At 65.7% G+C, this 23332-nt stretch overlaps 1 protein-coding gene across 3 annotated transcripts; it reads left to right on the top strand.

Annotated features, from left to right (window-relative positions):
• The first annotated feature begins 351 nt into the window (after positions 1–351).
• SDC1 (syndecan 1) lies at positions 352–22463 on the top strand. 3 transcript variants are annotated; one of them, XM_036434686.2, is made up of 5 exons: positions 352–704; positions 17471–17552; positions 18645–19135; positions 20168–20306; positions 20444–22463. In XM_036434686.2, the coding sequence occupies exons 1-5, from the start codon at positions 639–641 to the stop codon at positions 20611–20613; spliced, it is 948 nt and encodes a 315-aa protein (XP_036290579.1). In that variant the 5' UTR covers positions 352–638; the 3' UTR covers positions 20614–22463. The 3 variants fall into 3 exon arrangements, with proteins under 3 accessions (XP_036290579.1, XP_045436449.1, XP_045436450.1); XM_045580493.1 differs by lacking the exon at positions 352–704 and adding an exon at positions 1692–2201; XM_045580494.1 differs by lacking the exon at positions 352–704 and adding an exon at positions 16373–16477.
• The last annotated feature ends 869 nt before the right edge of the window (positions 22464–23332 follow it).

Raw genomic sequence — 23332 nt, 5'->3', positions numbered from 1 at the left:
AAAACTCCTCCCCCCCCCCCCCCCCCCCTTTCTCACCACCTCTCCTGAGCTGCTAACTTGCTAGGTGCAGGCAGGACGCAAGCCCCTGGGGCACCTGCGCTGGGAGGGAGGGAGGGAGGGCGCGGGGCACCACCTGCGGTCGGACAAATGCGGGGGGACCCGTCGGTTAAGGCCCCCTCCCTCGGGATCCAGCGCGGCCCGAAGCGCTCCCCCGGGACCGGGGAGGACACGTACCTGGAGGCGCCCGTGTCCGCCCAGAGGGCGCTGCAGACCGGCGGCCGGCGGGCGGGTCCGGGGCGGGGCCGGCCCGGGGACCGGCGCGCTGGGGGCGGGGGTCTGGCTTTCTCGCCGGGCCCGGGGCCTGTGGGTTTATTCTAAGGCGGAGCTCGGCGGAGAGGGGCGGGCGCCAGCGAGCCGGGCCGCGTCGGGAGGGATCGGGCGGACAGCGGACTGCGGCCGGCGGACCCGCGCCCGGACGGACAGCCGCACGCGGGGCAGCGCCCGCGAGAGCCGAGCGCAGCGCAGCCCCGGCCCCGCCGCGCCCGCCGCCGGCCCGAGCCCCGCGCAGCCCCGATCCGGACCGGCCGAGCCCGCCGCCCCGGCCCGCCGCCCCGGCCCGGCCCGGCCCCGCCGGCAGCATGGGGCGCGCGGCGCTCTGGCTGGCGCTGTGCGCGCTGGCGCTGCGCCTGCCGCCCGGCCTCCCGGTGAGTGCGGCCGCGGGCGGGAGGGCGCGGGAGCCGGGCTGGCGGACCCGCCGGGGCCGGCGGCACGTGGAGGGGGAGGGGAGCCGCGGACCTAGCTGCTTCCCGCGCTAGCCGGGCGACGGGGCTCCGAGACCCGGGCTCCCGCCGCTCCCCTCCGCCGTCGGCGGGCGCCGGGTGGGTGGGTCCTGCCGCTCCGGGATCGGGCTGGAGCGCCCCGCGGAGCGCAGCCTGCTCCGGGCACCCCTCCTCTCCGTCCCCCCATCCCCGGTCCCCGGCCCCCCGGTCCATTATGTAAAACGGCACCGGGTCACCGGCCCCCAGCCCGTCACCCCGGGCGCCGCGGCGGCCGGGATCCCACCGGTGACCCGGGAGGGTGCAGGGGCCGCAGCCCCTGGTTCCAACCGGGGACCCGCGGGACCGGCGCCGGCCCCTCCGGCGGAGGCAGGTTTGGGCGCCGCGGGGCCGGGGCGCGGGGCCGGGAGCGGCCGCCCTCCGGGGGCTGTCGGCGGGCAGCGGGCCGCGCCCGCAGCGGCGGCTCCGGGAAGGTGGCCCCGAGGCGCCGGGAGCCGCGGGCACCAACTTCTGCGCCCAAGTTGTGCGGCCCGCGGGGGGCGCGCCCGCGCTGGGGACGGCGGCTCCGGAGCGGGGGGACCGGCCCGGCGACCCTCCCCGGCCCGGCGTCCCCCTCCCCGGCGCCCCCTCCCCGGCCCGGCGCCCCCCTCCCCGGCCCGGCGGCCCCTCCCCGGCCCGGCGGTCCCCTCCCCGGCCCGGCGGCCCCCTCCCCGGCCCCGCGCCCCCCTCCCCGGCCCGGCGGCCCCCTCCCCCGCCCGGCGCCCCCTCCCCGGCCCGGCGCCCCCCTCCCCGGCCCGGCGGCCCCCTCCCCGGCCGGGCGTCCCCCTCCCCGGCCCGGCGCCCCCTCCCCGGCCCGGCGTCCCCTCCCCGGCCCGGCTTTGTGCCGGGGCTGCGCGCCGGGAAGGGAAGGCGGCCCGCCCGGCGGAGGAGATGGGAGAGCGGGACGGAGTGGAGCCCGAGGCGGGGGAGGAGGACGCCGGCATCCACCGTCCCAAAGGGGGCCTGGCCCACAAAGAGCACCCGAGGGTCCCCAGAAAGCCACCTCCCGCCCTGGCCGCCCGCCCGCCTTCCCCGCGGGGCGCTTTGTTCTCTCCCGGCCCCGCAGCCCCCGGAGCCGCCCGCCGCGCCGCCCGGACGGGCTGGGACCCGACGCCGCCAGGTGTCCGCGCCGCCGCCCGTGCCCGGCCGCCCCCGGGGCAGCGGGAGGGGCGCGGGGCTCCCGCCGGAAGTGGCCGCCCCGCCGCCGCATCTGGAGGCTCCACTTCCCGCCGCACCGGAGGCACGTGGGCCGGGAGGAGCACCGGCGGGTGGGCCCTTCCCGGGGGGCGCGGGGCCCCTCCGTGCGCCCCGCCCGGGACTCAGCCCCCGGACGCACAGCCCCGGTACGGAGGGCTCGGGCAGTTACAGGGCCGCCTGGCCCAGGGGGTGAGTCCCCAGCGGGTTTGGGAAGCGCCCTCTTGCCTCCCAGGTTGGGAGCGTTTGGAGCCCCAGGCGGAGGTCCCTGGTGCCTCCTGAATTACTGATGGGCTGGAGTGTGCCTGTGCCTGTGTGTGTGTGTGTGTGTGAGAGAGAGAGTGTATGCATGCCTGTCTCCGTGTGTGTGTGTATGCATGTGTGTTTGCATGCCTGTCTCCGTGTGTGTATGCATGTGTGTTTGCATGCCGGTCTCCGTGTGTGTGTGTGTGTGTGTGTGTGTGTGTGTGAGAGAGTGTGTATGCATGCCTGTCTCCGTGTGTGTGTGTATCATGTGTGATTGCATGCCTGTCTCCCTGTGTGTGTGTGTGTGTGTGTGTGTGTTTGCATGCCTGTCTCCCCGTGTGTGTGTGTGTGTGTGTGTGTGTGTGTGTGTGTGTGTGAGATGGTGGTGGTGGGGATACCTTATTAGGGAGCCGTGGCGGCAGATAGGATTTCTGAGCAGGGCCTTCAGTGCTGTCCTGGTCCAGGTTTAAGAATTGGATGTCTGTCTTCTCCTTTGCCGGCCTCTGTGGGCCTCAGCTTGCATCCTGAGTGATAGTGGCTGTTCCAGAGAGGAGCGGGGCTATTCTGGAGAAGGCTTACTCCCTGGCCCACCAGGCTGTACCCGGCCGCCCCACTGTCTTCGGGCCCGAGGCAGGGCCCCTGCTGAGGTGGGTTCTCCGCCCGTTTTCAGCCAGAATGGGGGTGGAGGCCGGGGTGGCTGGGACCACCTCGGGCGAGGCTGGCGTGTCCGGGCGCTCAGACCCCAGAGTGACCGTTACCAGGGGAGCAGGTGGGATCTGAGATTCTCTGGAGACCACGGTGCCCAGGGTTCTTGTGTGGGGAAGGGCAGAGGCCACAGAGTGGGGGCGTGTTTTTATTTTTTCTTGCCTAGAAACTTGGACACATTGTGGAGACACGGGGCCCAGGGGCTCGTTGAGTCTCAAGGGAGAAAGGAGGGAGGGAGGGAGGGAGGGAGGCTCCTTAGAGCTGAGGTGGTGGGAGGCCTCCTGGAGGCCGTGGTGGAACTGAGACCTGAGACTGAAAGCCCTAAGCGCTGAGGGAAGGCTCTGGCTGGGAGCTCAGGTCTGTCTGTTTTAACTAAAGTTCAGTTTCTTTCCTCTTGCCCAGCCCTCTTCCGCTCCAGGTTCGGGGAGAAGGGGGTGTCTGAGCTGCTGTGTAACGCTCTCCTCTCCCCGTCTCCCGGGAGAAACAGGGCGGCGGGGTTTGCCTCCCAGGGGAGACGCTGTCCATAGGCCCCCCGGATCTGTGTCTGGGGGTTCGCCTCGGTCCCAGTGGGAAGCAGGTCAGAGCTCCCCCGGGGCCGGTGCCCGGGCACCTGGCTTTGAATGGGCCAGGGGCCGCTGCTCCGGGCCACTCCCCGGAGAAGGGAACAGGTTTGTCTGAAGAGGTTTCTGTGGCCTTTTGTTTCTGCCCTGCAAGGAAAACGGCTGGTTCTGGAATGGCTGTTGGCTGGTTCCCTTCCCCCCCCCCTCTCGCTCCCTCTCCTCTTTCTTGAAAGGCATAAGATTCCTTTTTGCCTTAATTATGGGGGCTAGTGGAGACAGTTCCCCACGGCGGGCCGGCCGGTGGTGGGTGGGGTGCGGGCGGTGCTGACTGCGCCCGCCAGGCCCGCCGCCTTCCCCCGGTGATGTCACTCCTGGCCTGGCTCCCCCGCGAGGGTGGGGCCGGTGTGAGCCTCTACCTGCGGCTCATGGTGGGTTCCCATAAAACCTCATTAACCCAGATCGGCGGGGAGAGGGTGGGAGGGGAGAGGGGCCTGTAAAGAATTAGGGAGAAGCTTGGATTTGGGAGTTTTTCCTGGAGGAACCCTTTTCTCCTGCAGCAGAATTCGGGGTTCTGAAACCCCTGGGGACTGGAGTAAGCAGGGCTTTCTCAGGGAGCTGAGAATCCGTGGGTCCTTCAGAAGGGCTCTTGCTTTGAGCAGGGCTTCCTGAACCGTGTATTGCCCTTCCTTTGCCAACAGAAGAAGGCTAACCATCACGGACCCTCACCGCTGCCACTGTCTCCGGTGATCCTGGGCGCGGGGAGCTCCGGAGAGTGCCCGGCCCCTGGGCCCGGTGCCCCAGGTGCCACATGGTGTCCCCCGGCTCCCCCACCTCTGTCTGGGAGCAGCCAAAGGTGACCTGGGTGTTTGAGGGTAGTTAGCCACTCTTCCGTTCCGTTCTGATTGGCCCTTTTCTCCATCCTAAGAAACGAGTCTGCTGTGGTAAGAGTTAACGCTAAGACCGGAGTTTTCAGCTCGGAGAAAGGTTTTCACCTCTGAGTAATGTTCACGATCTGTGACATGTGGGCCTTGTGCCTTTGGGGACCTCCTCGGGAACCTCTGCCGTGTCCCTGTAGTGCCTAGAATGACAGGCTGTCAAGGGAGTCCATCCGTCCTTCCTTCCTTCCTTCCTTCCTCCCTTCCTCCCTTCCTCCCTTCCTCCCTTCCTCCCTCCCTCCCTTCCTCCCTTCCTCCCTTCCTCCCTTCCTCTCTTTTTTTTAATATATATTTTTTAGAGAGGAAGAGAGAGGGGGAGAGAGAGAGATAGAAACATCAATGATGAGAGAGAATCATTGATCAGCTGCCTCCTGCACACCCTACCTGGGATTAAGCCCACAACCCAGGCATATGCCCTTGACCGGAATCGAACCTGGGACCCTTCAGTCTGCAGGCTGATGCTCTATCCACTGAGCCAAACCAGCTAGGGCTCAGGGGAGTTTCTCAGGGGCTCCTGGTGAACAAATAGGAATGGCCTCTGGGTGGGAGCACCCAAGGACCCCATGCTCCTCTGCCTGGCTTGCGTGGTACGTGATTGCCAGTGACACGTAGCTTGGACCCAGCGGGACTAACTGGCCACAAATCCCGACTGGCCAAGGCCCCGTTCTTAGCATGGGCCCGTCTCCCTCCGCCCGGCGTGTCGGTCTGGCCTGCAGTGTGCCAACTTTGCACACCTCACTGTTTGGCAGGCCACACGCAGCTTTGGGCTGAGCGGAGCCCCAGGACCGAGTCTCAACTCTGCCCCTCATTTACCACATAATCCTGGGTGAGGCACTTCTCCTCCACATCTTGATGTCCCGTGAAAAGCGGGCAGCATACCTGTTCTCCCTGTCCTCATTCTGTCATTTGCGTGTTCGTTTCATAATGGATTGGTGAAAGTGTTTGGTAATGAAAGCGCCCGGGGAGAGTTAGCTGTCGGAATAGTTATCCTTAATTGAATACCTGCCATAGAGTGCTCAGGGCTTTTCCGACCGTAGGTCATGTTACCCCAAACCTTTAGACTCCCTGCCATTGCCCCATTTTGTGGGTGAAGCCTGTAGAGCCGAGCCCCTCCAGGGGCAGAACCAGGACTGTGTGTGTGTTTGTATGTGTGTGTGCGCGTGCGCGTATGTGCACGTGAATGTACGTGTGTATGCGTGTGTACACGTGAACGTGCATGGCATGAATAAATGGATGGGCTGTCAAGTCTTCCCTACGGAGCCCCCCGAATCCCGCACAACCCTCATGGGCATTTGCGGTTCCATGAAGAGCCATGTGTGTGCGTGTTTTGAATGGAGAGGTCGTTGCAGTGGCCTGAGCCGTGTTTTGGGCAATCCTAGGATTTAGGTAACTTACTGGGTTTGGGTTGGGTCCCTCTGATGGTCACTTAGGGACAGGAAGAGCTTCCCCCGGGAAGTTTAGGTTAGGAAACGGGGACCCCTGAGAGGCGGGCGGGGAGTGTGCACCGGGGCCCAGGGGGTAGGGGTGCCCTCAGTCTTGTCCCCAGACACCAGCCAGCCTGCCCCGTCTTTCTCTTGGGCCTGGGGGTGGGGGCACATTTGCAGATTAAGCCTGAGAGCCACGCACCATGGCACAGCTGGGCTACCGGAACCCAGGGCTCCTGGCTCCTGGGCTGGCGTCCCCCTCCCGCCCCCCTGCACCCCTGCTCCCGTGGCTGGAGCAGCCACTCACACAAGGACTTGGCCGTTAAATGTCGTCCAGCCCCAGCACCCCGGTGCGTTTACAGAGCAAACTATTTTCTGATTTCCTCCTATTCAACAACCAATTTTGGAGTCTTGGGCTGAAAGTCTTACCCTCCCACTCCCCCCCAGGGCCTGCCTACATGTGTCTGGAGAGAAGGCGAGGGATTAGGGAGTCTGGAGAGGGCTTTTGGCGTGGCTCCTGCGCTGGAACAGGCTCAGCGCCTGTCATTCCCTCCAGCTGATCCAGCAGGGGCTGGGCGCTCCCTGGGACCTCTCCCTCTCCCAGTGGCCTTGCGCGCCCCGAGTGCCAGGGAAGGGAGGGCAGGAGGGTAGGTGCCCCTTGACGCAGGAGGCTCGCTTGGGGCACAGGCTGTAGAGCTTGAGGTCACAAGTCACTTAAGCAATCGTACCTTCCAGTTCTGAGGGACAAGCGAGGGCCCCCCTCCCCCCCAGCCCAGGAAGGGCTGGCTGTGTCTGTGATGGTGCCTCCTCCTCCTGTCTGTCCTCAGGAAGCTCTGTGGGGCGGGGAGTTGGCACGGAAAGGTCTGCCCGTTCCCAGGCCCGGGCCAGGGGCACCGAATCCGCCCCTCTGGGCTCGGTGCGGTGGGGTCCAGAGCCAGGGTGGCGTGGGGGGCCTGGGCTCCCCTGGGAGGTGTCCGGCTGCCTGTGGGTCTGCAGGTTTGGGGATCGGCTCCCCGAGGAAGAAGCGGGCAGCGGCAGGTGCGGGCTTGGGGCCGTCGGGGAGGGGAGGCTGGTGGCAGCACCTTCTCCTGGTCACGCTTCCTGTGGGCCCGGGGCCTCGTAGGGTTTCAGAGGCCCCTTCCTGTCTCGGGAGCCCCGAGAGGCTCCCTCTCTCCTGGCGTTTATGGCGCTGTGGGCTGCCTAATTCTATGGAGAGGCTGCCCTTCCGCTGGCCTGCAGCCCTGGGAAAAACGCTGCCCACGACTCACCTGGGGGCTGCAGCCTCACAGGGCCCTCGTGTGTGTGTGTCTGTGTGTGTGTGTGTGTGTCTGTGTGTCTGTGTGTCTGTGTGTGTGTGGAGGGGGGTCTGTGTGTGTGTGTGTGTCTGTGTGTGTGTGTGTCCGTGTGTGTGGAGGGGAGGGGTGTGTGTGTGTGTCTGTGTGTGTGTGTGTGTGTGTCTGTGTGTGTGGAGGGGAGGTGTGTGTGTGTGTCTGTGTGTATGTGGAGGGGGGTCTGTGTGGGTGTGTGTGTGTGTGTCTGTGTGTATGTGGAGGGGGGTCTGTGTCGGTGTGTGTGTCTGTGTGTGTGTGTGTGTATGTGGAGGGGGGTCTGTGTGGGTGTGTGTGTCTGTGTGTGTGTGTCTGTGTATGTGTGTCTGTGTGTGTGTGTGGAGGGGGGGGTCTGTATGTCTGTGTGTGTCTGTGTGTGCACGCAGGGGTGGGATGGAGGGTCCGGCCCGCAGCACGGGTTGCAGCTATGACTGGGCTTTGCTTGGACAGTCCTGACTCGGTTTCCCCCCAGGCTCTCCTGACGATAGGCTGCTGTCCAGAGCTTTTTGGGAAACCTGGTTGTCACCTACCTGCCTGCACCTTCCTTCTCCGTCCGCTCTCACGGCCTGTGGCTGCAGGGAGACCTTGCGGGGGGGGGGGAGCTGGCCTGGGGGGTGGAGTGGGCTCGGCCGCCTCCACCAGTCTCTGCCTGGGCAGCCCCAGCGCCTGCGGGGCGTCTGGGGGCGCATGAGGGCAGGCTGTGCGGAAGAGGGGAACTCGGGGCTCAGTGTGGGACCTCGGGTGGACGGGGCCCGGGGCGAGGTCAGGCTGGGGGTGGGGGTCAGGGAGTGTTGTCTGCACACACCCAGCACCCTGGCCGCCCGCCCGGGGGCCGCTCATTAGCAGGAGCGGAAGCCGCGGCGGGCAGGTTGGGGCAGTGGGGAAGGCAGGTCTGTTTATCGCTCCGCTCATCGGCTGAGTCACGGTGCCAGGCCCACGGGCCTTTGCAGAGACTCACCCAGCCAGCCTTGACCGGGAGCCCATTGTGTGCTGGCCGTGGGGCGGGGGCACTGCAGGGAGGCGGACCAGGGCTCGGGGGCCTGGCTTCCAGCCCCGGCCCTCCTTTCTGCTGAGGACTCTGCCTGGGCCTCAGTGAGCCCATCTGTGAAAGGGGGGAGGGGCTGAGAGGCGGAGGTGAGGTCATGCCTTTGGGTGCTCATAGTCCCGTGGCCAGGTGACAGGACTGGGGGGGATCTGGGCAAAGCCTGCCTCTGCTCCTGCTGTCCCAGCCAGTTCTGTCTCGAGCATGGGGGCCATGAGCCCTAGCTGGACTGACCAGATCTAAAAGCCCTGGGCAGGCCCTAGCTGGTTTGGCTCAGTGGTTAGAGCGGCGGCCTGCGGACTGTCTGGTCCTAGGTTCGATTCTGGTCTAGTGTAGGGGTGTCGAACTCAATCAGAGAAAGGGCCAAAATCTAAAATCCAGCCTAAATCGCGGGCCGAATGGTTTACTGAACAGTCATAAACTGTCATTGTGATGGAAACGCAGCGGAGTGCAGTGATGACAGCGCGGTGCGGGCCACATTGCAAGGCCTGGCGGGACGGATTTGGCCCGCGGGCCTTGTGTTTGACACATGTGGTCTAGTGCATGTAGGTACCTTGGTTGCGGGCACATCCTCAGCTGTGTGTGTGTGTGTGTGTGTGTGTGTGCAGGAGGCAGCTGATCGGCGTTTCTCTCTCTTATTGATGTTTCTAACTTTCTGTCCCTCTTCCTTCCTCTCCGTAAAAAAATCAGTAAAATAGATTTAAAAAATAAGTAAAAGCCCTGGGCAGATGTGGAGGGGTCCTTGCCTGGTCCAGGGGTGCATGTAAGAGGGGGGGTGCTGTTACAGGGACCAGTCAGGAGGGTCAGTCTGGCCAGCCCCGCTCTGGGACCACGCGGGTGCCACTGATCTCCAGCCGTGTGCCTCACAGCGCTGCTGAATTCACCACCCTTCCTACTGCGGAGACGGGGTTCTGGGACCCGGCCAGGGAGGAGGGCACCTGGGGACCTGGGGAGGGTTTCTGGGGGGCCGAGGGGAGCTGGGCCACCCCCGCATCTGGCCTGCGCTGGGCAGCAGGAGGCCTCGGGGGCGGGAGGACCTGGACTTCGTTTCCAGCCCCGGCACCTCATGGCCACAGGAGCCCGGGGGGGCCTCCCCTGACCCACGGGGGGACTGGGCCGTATCGGTGCCATGGTGGGTGCATGGAGGCGCTGGCTCATCCCTCCCGTAGCTTCTCGGCACTCCTGCTGCCCGGGAAGCTACTCGGGGCCTGGTGTCCCGTCTCCGGGGAGTGTCCGGGCGGATGTGTGGTCAGGTTCGGGCTCGCCGGGCCCCGGGCTGCGGGTTTGAGGCGCCTCTGACGTCGCTGCAGAGAGAGCCGCTGGGCGCAGTGCCGCCCCCGCTGACCGCATCGCCGGGATGGGCACGGGGAGGGTCCGGGCAGCAGGGCCTGCTGGGCTTCGGGCCAGGCTGGGAGATCCGGCCACTTGGCTGAGCGAGGTCTTCTCGTGGGCACTGCCCACCGCCCCTTCCCACCCCCACAGGCACTCTGGGGGGACATGGGTCTAGGTGCCGTTGTCCAGGGGTGGGCCTGGTGGTTACAAAGCCCTGGGAAGCCTCACCCAGGAAGCCGGCCCCAGGTCTTGCAGTGCTGGCAGAGGCAGCCTGGGCTCCGGGATTGTGTGAGAATGCCCTTTCCCTCAGCCCCTGAGGAACAGGAACCTGCTGCTAGACCCCCACCCAGGGTCTGCCTCCCTCTGGGGTCCTGCAGCCTTGGGGCTGGGCAGGCTGGTGGGACCCAGAACTAGCCGGCTGGCTGGTCTGCCTTGATGAGTCCCACCCGGGGCTGGAGCAGAGCGAGGTGCTGGGAGGGGGCCGGGGGAAGGGGCTGGGGAGAGCACAGGGCACCGAGTCTGGCCCTCCCAGATCAGTGTCAGGCTCCACCCCTTCCTCCCCGTGTAGTCAGGCATGTTTCCGCATCTGCCTCTAAGCCTCGGTTTCCTCATCTGTAAGCTGGGGGTTTTCGTGTTCCGTGTGACTCAGAGGGGCTTTTGAAAGGATTCGGTGAAATGACACACGTGGCGTGATTTGTGGCCCCTGCCTGGACTCCGGGGGCCAGTTTGGGAGTGAGCTTTGGGGCGAACGCTCCTTGGAGAGAGTCCCTGGAGGGAGCCCCACCCCGAGGCCATGACCCTGGCCTGGAGTCACCCCGTGTGACTGGCCGCCTGGTCTGACCCCAGTGTGCTGACGTCACAGGGTCTGCAAACCTGGCTCCTGGCAGGCAGACTTCGCCCCGCTCAGTCTGACCTCGGCCAGGGGCTGGCTCCCGACCCGGGAGGGGTGTGTAGGCTGGCAGGTGGTGGGAGGCCCGCGGAACCCAGACAGCAGGGCACCTGGGGGGGGGGGTGGTCAGGATGGCATCCAGAACTGCAGACTGAGGGGTTCCCCCTTCAGACCCCTTTCCTTCTGCACTTTCCTAGGAAAACCTGTCGTCTGTCACTCAGGCCGGAGAGCACCAGCCCCGCTCTGTGTGGGACCCCCTCCCTCGGGGAGCCTCTGCCCTGTCTGCGCCCCCAGCGGCCTCGGTGCGCCGGCCGCTCTGAGCTGCGCTGTATCCAGAGGCCGGGCCCAGGCCAGCCCGGCGCTGCTCCGCGTGGGGAGGGAGGACAGGCCGGCCGCGGCCCGGAGCTGGAGCAAAGGGAACTCACTGCGCCCCTGGCTTCTGGGCACGGAGCTGGCAGGCGCGTTCCCACACAGGTTGGGAAGTGTGCTCTTGGCTCCTCCCGCTTCCCTTCCCCGTCCTCCACCGTCCTGCTCCCCCCAGCACCCCGGCTCCAGGACAGCCCCCCTCCCCGGAGCTGCTTTCCGCTCCCCCGGGGTGACCGGCACCCCTTAGCCTTTACTCCGAAGGGGACGCGGTGGGGCGGTCTGGGTGACGGGGCGCCCCCTCCTCTGAGCGCACGGCTGGGCGCTGCTGGCGGCAGGCGTGTGAGAGCCGCCCGGTCCTGCCTCCGGGGAAACCGGAGAAGAAGGCTTTACCCGGCTCAGGGGGCCGCCTCTGCAAGCCCGTGTGCCAGCGGGGACAGCCCGGCCTGGAGGAGCCGGAGGTGGATCAGCTGGAGAGCAGTGTGTGTGTGTGGGGGGGGAATGGTGTCGGGAGGGTCCCGCACGGAGCTCCCGGCCTCACTGTCTCGTTAGGCAGCCAGCGCTGGGGCGGGCCGAGGTTCCGGAGGCCTGGCTGTCCCTGTGGCTGCCGGGTACCATCGCCGGGGCCGCCTCAATTGGGGACCTCTCCTCCCGCAGGCTGCCTGGGCCGGGATCCCCTTTGGGAAGCTGAGGTCGACGACTCTGAGTCACTGTGGTGAAGAGCCCCCCATCCCCACATCCCCCACCTCACTCTCCTGAGTGACCATATTTAAAAAATTGAAGATATATATTTTATTGATTTTTCACCGAGAGGGAGAGAGAGTTAGAAACATCCATGAGAGAGAAACATCCATCAGCTGCCTCCTGCACACCCAGCCCCCCTACTGGGGATGTGCCTGCAGCCAAGGTACATGCCCTTGACCGGAATCAAACCCAGGACCCTTCAGTCCGCAGGCCGACGCTCTATCCACTGAGCCGCACCGGTGAGGGCCTGAGTGACCGTGTTTGTGGGGTGCCACCCTCAGGTGCCCCTCGAGGGCAGGCGAGCCTTGGTTCCCCAGACACAGCTAAGCACCCGGCACGGTAGGCAGCCCGTCGGTGGGGAGAGGGGCCCAGGCGATCGATCGCCGGGTTCTCCCAGGACGTGGGCCGGGCACTGTCCCTGCCACTCCTCGTCTGGCTCCTGGGCAGCGCCGGGCAGGGCCGGGCTGGGCCGGGCCGGGCCGGGCGGCCTTGCTCAACGCCAAGCGGAATGGTTCCCAGCGGCCCAGGCCGGCGGGCGGGGAAAGCAGAGGAACTGGTCTTCCCTCCCTCAGCGGGCCTGTTCCCAGACAAGTCCCTTCATGAGGGCCGGGCAGCACCCTCCCTGCGGAGGGGGCCTGGCCTGGGTGCTCCGGCCTGGTGTGGGCGTCGGGGCTGGCTGGCCCTGGCTGCCAGGATCCCCTCTCAGCACATCCCCAGCCTCCGGGATGCCCGGGCCAGCTACAGGAGGCAGGAAGGGGCTCTGCGACCTTGACCGTGGGGTTCCCATGTGTAAAAATAAAAATAAAGCTAAGGATGGGTGCTGCCCTGCACCCCTGCCCTGCCTTGCCCTGGAATATCCCAGAGCATCGAGGTGTGTGTCCAGGTGGCAGTGGGGGGGGGGTGGAGGGTAGGGGTCCGGTGCCCAGAAGGTAAGACACTCCTCCCAGTGGAAGTGCTCAGGGGGGTTGAGGGTTTTGTTTAGGGGGGGAGGGCTAGGGAAGCCTGTCTCAGGGAGGAGGGCAACCTGCCTGCTCCCCAGACCCCTCCCACCCGGGCCAGTCCCATCGCCCCCTCTGCAGGCCCCAGCTTGACTCTGGTGGAGAGACACGGAGCTGATAAATAACTGCCTGTCAGGCCAGAATGCTGGTGCAGGGGGCAGGTTGAAGGGTCTGGAGGCCACAGCGGAATCTGTGCCTCCTCAGGGGCCTTGCTTGCCTCCTGGCAGCTCCCCGGTCAGGAAAGAAGTCTCGGGAGAGGAGGTGATGGGCCCACTCCCATCGGGACACCCTGAGCCCTGGGGCCCCGGGCCTGTCCCGCCCTCTCCCACCCACCCCGGCGTGGCTGTTTGTGACCAGCTGATCACCCACAGCTCTCTGGCCTCAAGGACAGGAATTGGGGCCTCTGCACCCAGATGCCAGCCTGTCGGAGCCCTAGGGCAGTTTTGGGTTTTCCAGCCAGGATCCAGAGCCAGGGAGGGAGCTGCTGGGGTCGCCCAGCGAGGCAGCAGAGCCTGGGCCTCAGCCCGGGGCGGCCACCCCAGAGGCCCTTGCTCCCCTCCCCAACCCTGTTCACTGCCTGGAACACCTGAAGGGGGGCGGGGAGAAGAGAGGGGGGAGGAGGAAGAGGAAGAAGAAAAGGTGGCCGTGTTTGGCCTGGCCCAGCAGGATGGAGGCCCAGGCTGGCATCAGGACCGAGGCGTCTTAGTTTCCTGCTTCTTGAGCTGCTGGAATAGGGGTCCGTGCCCCCCAGCTCCACGGTGAGGGCAGCGATGGCCAACGGACCCCTGAGCCCTGGCGCTGCCTAGGTTAGTGACGCGGGCTGAGTGGGTCTTATCCTCGCCCGCCCGGGGGTCTCAAGGCCTGGCCCTGGCGGCCCCTGTAGGGGGGCTCTCTGTGTCCCAGCCTCTGCAGCCTCCTTTTCCGGGAGCCTCCTGGTGTGGGGGGCCAGGCCCCGGCCATCTCCCCACCCGCCTTTCTCCCCGAAGCCCCTGGAGGGTGCCCCCACCGTGAGGAATTGGGGGCCTGTCCCAGACCCAAGGCAGGCTCCTCACTCAGCATCGGGAGGCGGAAGGGCACCTCAGTCGGTTGTGTGGGCTCGGTGGTGCTTCTGAAAGGGCCTGTGGTTTACCCATCGCTGAGTCAGGCTGCAGGTGACGTGCACGTTGGTGACTCAGGGTTTGGGCTGGGGACCCGCTGGCTGCAGGTGACAGGGTGGTGTGGGGGTCGGGGAGCGGTCACCCCAGAGCTCGAAGCGCCTCGCTTGATTGAACCTCTGAGATGCCCGCTTGGTGCCCTGCCTTGCGATCCTGCCGAAGGGCTTTCGTGCCCAAGGTGCCCTGGGGGAGAACCCGGCCCCGGGGCCCCTCTGTGTGGCTGGTGTGGGTGCGAGCTGCCGGGACTCGGCGTGCGGCTGCCTCTCGATGCTGCTTTGCCAGCCTTCCAGCCACAGACTCGCCACCTGCTCTTGGGAGCGGCTGGCCGCTGACTGAGGAAGACTCTGCCCTGGGCAGCTGTGACCCCGCGCTCGTCCGTGCCCTCCCTCCCCACCGCTGGCATCTGGGCTGGCACCTTTGCCCCCCGCCCGGCCTCTGGGGCAGGGGCAGGGATTCTTACACAAGGACGCTCTCTGGGGCCACTGGCCATGTTGAAAAGCTTAGGCAAGTTGCTCTAAGACAGATGGGCCAGCCGGCAGGTGCTTCCTGGGGCTGGCTGCGGGCTGGGGGATGGGGGGGCAGGGACGGCAGGTGCGGACGGCAGGTGCTCCGGAGACCGCGGGGTCGGGCACGGCCTGCTTTCAGACCCTCTCCTGTCTCCGAGACCCCAACCCCCCCACAGCCAGACCTCAGGCGGGCGGGCCTCCCAGGGTCTGTGCTGAGGACGTGGCGGTTTCGGCCTCGGTTTACCACCAGGGTTTGATTTTTTTAAAAATATATTTTATTGATTTTGTACAGAGAGGAAGGGAGAGAGAGAGTTAGAAACATCGACGAGAGAGAGTCATCGATCAGCTGCCTCTTGCACACCCCCTACTGGGGATATGCCCGCAACCAAGGTACATGCCCTTGACCGGAATCGAACCCGGGACCCTTCAGTCCCCAAGCCGACGCTTTATCCATTGAGCCAAACTGGTTTCAGCCAGGGTTTGATTTTTTTTTTTTTTTTTTTTTTGTATGAGAAGCTGAGTTCCCTGGGATTTAGAGATGAGCACGGGCCCCATGGAAGGTATGGCTGGCTGGCCTTTCTTCCCGGCCCAGGTGGGTTCCAGGCCGGGCCGGCCTGTCCATCCCTGAGGAGCCCCACCCCCCGGCCTCGGGGTCCTTTGGGAGGCCAGCGTCAGAGGCAGGGCCCCGCACAGGCCACACGTCCTTAGCACAGAGGATGCTGAGTGAAACCAGTCTCACCCCAGGCAGCTGGCAGCTGGCGATCCAAGTTCAAACTCAGCAGTTTCTGCTGATTTCCTCCCCGGGGAGCTGAGGCCGTCCGTCCGGGGAGGCGGCAGCACCAGGAGCCGGGACGGAGGCGGCCAGAGCCTTCCCCGCTGAGGGCTGGGAGCCCGGGCCCTGCAGGGAGAGGTGCCCGGGGCCTGGGAGCGGGTTTCAGTGGAGAAAGTGTTTGCTTAAGAGCTTGTTGTGTAAACAAGATCCACGGAGGGATAAGCCTAGCGGGGCTGAGGAGACAAATTGTTTTCTTTCGGGGATGGGGCAGATCCGGAGCCTTATCTGGTTCGGAGAGGCCCTCTTGGGAAACTGCGAGCCTGTTGTGGCTTCTCCCTCCGTGTAGGGGAGAGGCTGCGCCTCCCTGGCGTTTACTGGCCTGGCTCTCGGGTGGGGCCTCCCAGGCTGGCAGGGTAGGTGCCCGGGGTGCTGAGTTCTCTGCCGGCCTCGCTTCGATGTCTGGAAGACCCTGTCTCTGGATGGAGGCCTGGCCCCGCCCCACATCCAGCTTCCTCTGGCGGGGGGCAGGATGGGGGGGGCACTGGGTTCCGGGCATTGGCTCACCCCCAGGGCCTCCTCAGCACAGCGGAGGGCCTGAGGGTGGGCAGAGGCCTTGGGCGAGGGGGGACTGGGTCTCAGCGGGTGGGTCCCCTGAAGGCTCGCCCCCACCCCCAGCTGCCCATTGGGAGCAGGCTGCCCTGGGCCTGGCTGGGAGTTTGCTGGGGTGGGGGGGGTCCTCACTCTGAGCCTGCCTCGGGGGGAGGGGCTCTGCGGAGGCGGGACCGGAGTTGGAAGCCTCATGGGACAGTAGAGACGGAGATGGGGTCGGGGGTGCAGGGGGCGGACAGGGACGCTGCTCGCTGTAGCTGGGCCGGGACAGCTCAGGTCTTTCCGGGGCCGAAGCCCTTGTCCTGGGAGGGCGGGGGAGGGACAGTGTGGGTCTTGCACTTTGAAGGGAAGCACGGTGGTATTTCTCGCCCAGCGGTTTCCGCACGTGTCTGACGCTTCCCCGATGGGAAGCCCCGCCTGGTCCAGCTCCGGCACAAGGGTGGCCGTGGCCAGGAACTGGCAGGCAGGCCCGTTCGCTGAAGCCCAGCCTCCGGGGGTGGCTGCCTTCTGCACAGAACCTCCTGTAAACCGTGCTCTCCTGTCCTGTCCCCTCTCCTCCTGAAACGCCACCCGCCTCTATCTCCTCTCTTCCCAGACAGGCCCCCCGGCCCCACGGCCCCCGCCCCGAGCTGGGTTCCGGCAGCCCGCAGCCGGCCAGCCTCCGTTAGGTTCTCCGCGGGCATGGCCTCGTTGGATTTCTGCAGTCATCCTGGAATGGACTGTTGCCCCATTTTACAGATGGGGAGACTGAGGCTGTAGGAGGGGTTAGCAATGTCCCCAGGACCACTCGCCGGCGTTGGCAAAGGCCGAGGGCTCTCCCAACCTGACCTGGGTGCCGGTTTGCTTCTCTGCCCCTTTTGGGTTCTGGCTCGGATGCTGGGTCCTTTCGAAACAGGCTGCCTGACAGGGGTGTTTGGGTCAAAGTCTTGTTGCCTAACGGGACACATAGCTCCCCTTCCCGCCAGCTGGCCGCTGGCCCTCCCTTCCCCACCTGCTCTCCTGGAGCCGGTTACTGCGCGTGCCCACTCGGCCTGGGTGCAGCGTCCACCTCCCTCTGGCCTGCTCCCCGGTCCTGCTGTGGGCCCTGCCTCAGGACCACTGGCACCGACCGCCTCCGGGCCACGCGGGCAGCCTGCCGGGGATGGCTGCTCCCCACAGGGCCCATTCCAGGGGCCTCCGGGGAGCAGGCCCCTCTGGGTCAGCCTCGCCCGTTCCCAAGAGGGCCTGACCCAGCGGTGGCCACACCCGCCCTGGCACAGACATCTCAGCGCGTGCCCTCTCTGCCCCCCGCCCGCCTGCCACACGGGGCCCTCGGCGTCGGTACCCTGGTCCCCAGCACAGCCGGGGGCTGTCTTTCTGGAGCCAGGGCATCGTGTCCTTGTTCCTGGGGGTCCCCGAAAGCCCCAGGCTTCGGCCCCCACGCTTCCTGGCCAGAGGCCCCATGAGCTGTTCTCAGTGTGGGCTGGGCGAGGGGGGGGGGACCCCGCGGGAGCCACAGCCCGTGTCCCGGGAACGGCGTCTCTGTCTGCACTCCGAGGCATGGGCTCTTTCACCAACGGAGCTCCCCTCTCGTGTGCTTCTGCATCCCAACACCTGGCAGGACGGTGTTGTCATAGCGTTAGGAGGTGTGTGTGTGTGTGTGTGTGTGTGCAGGAGTGTGCGCAAAGCCTGCCCAGCGCCGAGGGTCCTGAGACACCCACCAAAGCTCCTTCCTGTGCTGTGAGAGCAGCCGTGGGCGTGGATGGGAGATGGTTGGGGTTCGGGTGTGGGGGGTCTGGCCTTGGGCAGGCGAGGGGGGATGGGCTCAGCACTCTGGCAAGCCTCCACTCAGACTCCTTTCCGGTCCCTTTCCAGCAAATGGTGGCTACAAACGTGCCCCCCGAAGACCAGGATGGCTCCGGCGATGACTCTGACAACTTCTCGGGCTCGGGAGCAGGTGAGCGGCAGGCTGTGGGCCAGGCCGGCGGCCAGGCAGCCCCCCGGCTGGGCCCAAGTGGGGATGCCGGGAGGAAGGATGGGGCTCGAGTCGCCAGGAGGAAACATGTATTGGCGAGGATGGACGGACAGATAGGGGTGGGTTCTGCAGACAGACGTGGGCTCCTCCTCTCCTCTCCACTCACTGGGCAGCCTTCGGAAGCTTGTCTGACTTCCCCGAGCCTCTGTTTCCTCATCTGTAAAATGGGAATGATGTCCTGACTTCACAAGGCCGCTGGGAACGAGCTGTGAGGCAGCCCAGAGCCAGGTGGGGTGTGTATCTGTATAAACGTCCCCCTGCCTCCCCACGTCCCCTCTAAAGAGTTAGCAGGGGGGCCAGGGAGGCCCCCCGTAGGGGGTGCTTTGGGGCTGGACCTCAGGAGAGAGCTGAGGCCAGCCCTGGGGAAAGGGGCCTGGGCAGGTCCGGGGGGTGGGGAGAGAGGGCAGAGGCTGTGCTCCGCGGGAGCTGGGCCTTTCTGCGGAGAGAGCAGGTGTAACGGAGGGGCCAGAGGGGTCTGCAGGGGGACCCAGGCCCTGAGGACACCCCAGCCCGGCAGCGGGCTGCGGCCAGTGCGGGAAGGCTTCTTCCCAGGCGGCCTTAGTGTCTCTTGGCTCCGAAACCAGGCCGTCCTGAGGCACAGGCAGCAGACAGAGGCAGCTCTTTTTTAAAAATTATATTTTACAGAGAGGAAGAGAGAGCGATAGAGAGTTAGAAACATCGATGAGAGAGAATCATTGATCAGCTGTCTTCTGCACACCCCCTACTGGGATGTGCCCGCAACCAAGGTGCACGCCCTTGACCAGAATCGAACCCGGGACGATTTCAGTCTGCAGGCCGACGCTCTATCCACTGAGCCACACCGGTTTCGGCTAGAGGCAGCTCTTTTCATTCCCCAGAGTCCAGTTCAGCTTCCGGGGCAGAGCTCCCCGGAGGAAGAGCTGGCTGTGCTAGCCGGGGCACTGGACCCGCCCAGGGCCCTCACAGCCTGAGCCCGGCTGGCGTAGGTGTTCTGCGGCCTCCCCCACCCCAACCCGCTCTGCTCTGGCCCCGCAGGCCCTCTGCAGGACTTCGCCGTGTCACAGCCGACCTCCTTCACCTGGAGGGACGTGGGGCTCCTGACCGCCATGCCCACGGCCCCAGAGCCCACCGGCGACGATTCCACGGCCGCCGCCACCTCCATCCTGCCCGCCGGAGCGGGAGAGCAGGAGCGAGACAGGGCGCTCCTGGCCAACATGGAACCTGGCTCTCCCAGCCGGGAGCAGACCACCCACCCGCCCAGCGAGACCACGCCGCACCCCACCACCCACCGGGCAGCGACAGCCAGAGCCACCACTGCCCAGGCGGTTGTCAGCTGGCATCCCGTCAGGGCCCTGCAGCCTGACCACCACGAGACCTCGGCCCCCGAGGGCCTTGGCCCGCTCGATCCTCACCCTGCTGACCCTCACACGACCGTCACGGAAGAGAGGGGTCCTTCGGCCACCGGGAGGACTGCCGAGGCCGGGCCTGCCACCCAGGTTCCCAAAGGAGAGGGCTCTGGGGAGGAGGTGAGTGCCGGCCGCTGCGCGCTGTGCCTCCTGGGACGATGGGGGCCCTGTGGGCACAGGGCGTGGGGCGGGGACAGTGGTTGGTGGCCTGGCATACCCGGCACATCCCATTCCCCACGGCGAAGACGAGGTCATGAGGTCCCGCCTCCCCTCGCCCCACAGCTGGAGCGGGAGCGAGCGGGACAGAGTAAAGCAATGCGGCCAGAGGGCAAGAGCCCTCCCAGACCGACCACCAGGGCCCCCCAGGCCCCCGCAAGGCCCCTGCTGCAATGGGCCCTTCTCCCGGGTTCATGCGGGTCCGTTAGGGGCGCGGTGGGTGGTTCTCCACCTTCCCAATGCCGCGGCCCTTTAATCCAGCTCCTCACGTGGTGGTGACCCCCAGCCATAAGATTATCTTCCTTGCGACTTCATCACTGTCATGTTGCTGCTGTTATGAGTCGTCACGTAAACATCCGTGTTTCCCAACGGCCTTAGGCTCCACAGCAGCGGTTCTCAACCTGTGGGGCGCCAAGACCGTGGGAAAACACATATATTTACACGACGATTCATAACAGTAGCAACATGACAGATTTGAAGTAGCGACGAAGATAACTGTATGGTTGGGGGTCACCCCCGCATGAGGAGCTGCATGAAAGGATCGCAGCATCAGGAAGGTGGAGAGCCATGGCGCAAAAGCGAGCCTTTTTTTTTTATTGATTCTGGTATCACATAATTGTCCTCATCTCCCCATTCCCATCCCCTAAAGCGAGCCTGTTTATTTTCATTTTGAAACTCGGGCTTCATATTCGTGCCCATACCTCCGCCACAGTCCAGTACCATGTGGTGGGAGGGGCCTGGCTTGGAGGTCAAGTTCAGCTGGCTTGGAGGTCAAGTTCAATACCCAACCCCGGACTTATGGGGTTGGGTGTTGTCTGAGTGAGTGGCAGCTGTGACTGGGGAAGCCTGATCCGCTTCTGGCTTTGGATATGGGCCTGGACGCGGCCACCCTGCCTGATCCTGCCCCTGCCCCCCCCCCCCCCCGTACCCACAAAGGACTTCACCTTCGACGTGTCCGCGGAGAGCACCACTGGGGCTCCCGAGGAGCCAGAGAACCCAAGGGAAGTGGATGGCAGGGCCAACGAGGCCACCGGGGCCTCGCAGGGCCTCCTGGACAGGAAGGAAGTGCTGGGAGGTGAGTGTTCTCTCGGGTGGGTGGTGGGACGGAGGGCAGACGGCTGCTTTGGGGGTGTGGGTTCGGTCTCTGGCCTTGGCGTGGGGGCTGCCCGGAGCAGGAGCAGCCGCGCTGAGCTGGCCTCTGTCGCCCTGCAGGGGTCATTGCCGGCGGCCTGGTGGGGCTCATCTGCGCCGTGTGCCTGGTGGGCTTCATGCTGTACCGGATGAAGAAGAAGGACGAGGGCAGCTACTCCCTGGAGGAGCCCAAGCAAGCCAACGGCGGGGCCTACCAGAAGCCCAGCAAGCAGGAGGAGTTCTACGCCTGACAGGAGCCGCCCCCCCTCCCTCCGCCGCTCGCCTGGCCCCCTCTGCCTCTTTCGTGAAGAACTGCAGGCCGGCGGCCTCCCCGGGCCGCCTCCCCCCCGCCCCCGTGCTCCCAGCCCCTCCGGCCGCCTCCCCCCGGGGTGCTGGGCGGGCGGGGGGCTCTCTCCTCCGCTTCTCCGACTGCCGCCTGGAGCCTGGGGCGAGGGCTTTCCGCCTCTGACCTCTGCACCCCAGCCAGAGCCTGGCACCTCGCTGCCTGACTCAGTTTCTCCAGCCTGGAGCAGCTCTGGAGAGGGGCACACCCCTCCGCTGTGGACCTGGATGGCCCGCTGGGGGGGGCTGAGGGCTGGCGCTCCCGTAGCACTTACTGGGAGAGACTCACCGTCTTGCATGGCGGGGAGAGGAGCTCGGGGCTTGGTTTTGGGGGGAGGGCTGGCGTAGACACCAACTTGTTTTTGCACAATTCTCCTCTAGTTTCTTTGATCCTAGCCCGGTAGACGTTACTACTTCTGATGTAAGTTGAGCTGGTTTGGGTACTCCCCCACCTTGCTTCCCTAATCCACCGTCAGGATGCAGCATCAGGGTGTTCAGAAGACTTTTTTTTTTTTTTTTTTTTAAACCAGGAGAACCAAATCTGGAGGCCGAGTGCGGTCTCTGCGCTTGCCGCTCACGTGTGCAACCGGGTAGGGATGGCTGGCTTGCCCCGTCGGGGGCTGGCCGGCCTCGGCCGCTGCAGGCCATCACTTGAATGGAGCAGCCTGCCCGGGCCCGGGAGCTCGGCCGGGGGAGGAGCCCACGGGAGGATCGAGTCCCGGAGCCTCTGGCTGGGACCAGGGCGGGCGGTGGGGTCCCAGGTGCCGGTGGGCCAGGAATCTCCCGAAGACCTGGCTCTTTCTCTGGCACCATCTCCGGGGACGCTTCCTCGGGAGGGGTGACCAGAGGCACCCCGGGCACACCTGGCCCCCGAGCCCCTCCCCAGGGCTGGGCTCACCTTCCATGAACTCCGGCGGCCCTGGCCCGGCTGGGATCCAGAATGCTCCAAGGAGGGATAGTCTTTTGCTTTTGGCAAAACTCTTACTTAATCCCATGGGTTTTCCCCTGTACAGTGGCTTCTCCCGATGTAATAAACTGTAATGTCAGTGGTCACACAAGCGCTGCGGCCTGCGCCTCTTCTCTGCTGGCCAGCGGATGTGACACCCTTTTCTCTCACCGCCACGATGCTCGGAAACTAAGGGCTCTGTGCCTTCGCCCCCCTCCCCCCCCACCCCACCCCAGCCGCCCCAGGGTGGGACTCCGGGGCCAGAGTCGCCCTGGTTTTGTTTGTCTGTCTGTTTGCTAATATTCTTCTGGAGGTCGGTCGGTTCAGCCAAGGTCGCGTACGTTCCGACATACACTTAACGCGTCGCCAAGCTCAAAGCATCGTCTCCTCAGCCAGCAGATAATGGACCTGCAGCGCCCCCACCACAGCCTGCCTGACCCGCGGTCACGGCCACCCAGGCCGGGAGCCACGGCCGGCCGGCCTCGCAGACGCCTGGGACGGCCCCCCTCACACCTCTGTGGGAGCAGAGGCCCCCGCGGGCTTCTGGGAACCCCCTGTACTCGCTTATTTAATCTGACGGCCTTCCAGCCGCTCTGTAGGGGTGACTCGGAGAGACGCGCCGCCCCAGGAGGGGCGCCCGTGCCCCATGTTCGGCCCCGGGACCACCTCCTGCCCCGGGACGTGTGGCTGGACGCGGCTCGGGGGTGGGGAAGGGGTCTGCGACCCAGCTCGCCTCTGCGGGCCCTGGGACAGCGCCGGGCCTGTGGCTGGGCCGGCTCCTGTAACCCGAATAAACGGTACTTGTCGATCTGGGCTGCCGTGTGGTCGCGTGTCTTCTTGGGCCGGCGGTGTCCCTCCCGGTCGCCTTCGGGGAGGCGTCGCCCGGCGCTGGGCGGTGCGCGGGGCCTGGTGACGCAGCACCGGGCCCTCCTGTTCCCACCTTCCCTCCCTGGGGTGCCTGCCCTGCTCTCCTAGATCGGGGCTCAGCTTCCAGGATGGGCCCAAAGCTTCTCCCGGGAGAGGCACTCCGTCCTCTGTGCCTCCCGGGCCACGCCCAGGAGCCCGCACTGCACAATTCCCACTCGCAGGCCCAGCACGTGGATGGCCGTGGCAGCCGGTGGAACCCCTGCGGGGGGTGGGGTGGGAGTGGGGGGTGTGGTATTGTCCAGGCAGGCCCTCGGAGGCACCTTCTCCGAAAGGCGCTCTGGAATGTTCTCCGGCTTGATGGAGGCGGTGATTACCAGGGTGTATGTATAGGTAAATAAACCACCAAGTCATACACGTACGATGAGTGTACGCTGTATGTTATTCTGTAATAACGCTAAGGGGGAGTGGGGGCGGGGAAGCTTATGAAAGGGTTTCTGAGATGCCAATTAGTTCCTTTAAACGGCAGGAATGAGGGGGCCCACAGGGCCTGCGTTTTCTTCAGGGTCCCAGAGGGTTCTGATTTATGGCAGGGAGGCCCAGGCAGAGCCTCGTGCAAGGTGTGCTGAGCGGAGCCGCCGTGGCTTCCCGGCCGGGCCTGGCGGGTGGAGGAGCGGCCCCTCCTCAGCCAGGAGGTGGGCACGGCCGGCCGGCAGCCCTCATGGCCCTCCTCCTCCAGCGGCAGCCAGACCCCGTCTCCCTCGGTTCCTGGAACCTGCCCGGCCCGATGGCAGCGTTTCCAGCACTTAAGGCGGGAG

The sequence above is a fragment of the Pipistrellus kuhlii genome, unplaced genomic scaffold, assembly GCF_014108245.1.
Source record: "Pipistrellus kuhlii isolate mPipKuh1 unplaced genomic scaffold, mPipKuh1.p scaffold_m20_p_13, whole genome shotgun sequence".
Taxonomy (NCBI): domain Eukaryota; kingdom Metazoa; phylum Chordata; class Mammalia; order Chiroptera; family Vespertilionidae; genus Pipistrellus; species Pipistrellus kuhlii.
Note: the sequence above shows the minus strand (reverse complement) of the source record. Positions and strands in the feature narration are given on the sequence as shown.

Bases quoted from the DNA above. Each gene is read 5' to 3' on its own strand.
- SDC1 (XM_045580493.1), top strand. From the start codon at position 1,707: ATGGGAGAGCGGGACGGAGTGGAGCCCGAGGCGGGGGAGGAGGACGCC. The intron at 2,202-17,470 runs GTGAGTCCCCAG...GTCCCTTTCCAG, and splicing joins AGGGCCGCCTGGCCCAGGGG to CAAATGGTGGCTACAAACGT. The intron at 20,307-20,443 runs GTGAGTGTTCTC...GTCGCCCTGCAG, and splicing joins CAGGAAGGAAGTGCTGGGAG to GGGTCATTGCCGGCGGCCTG.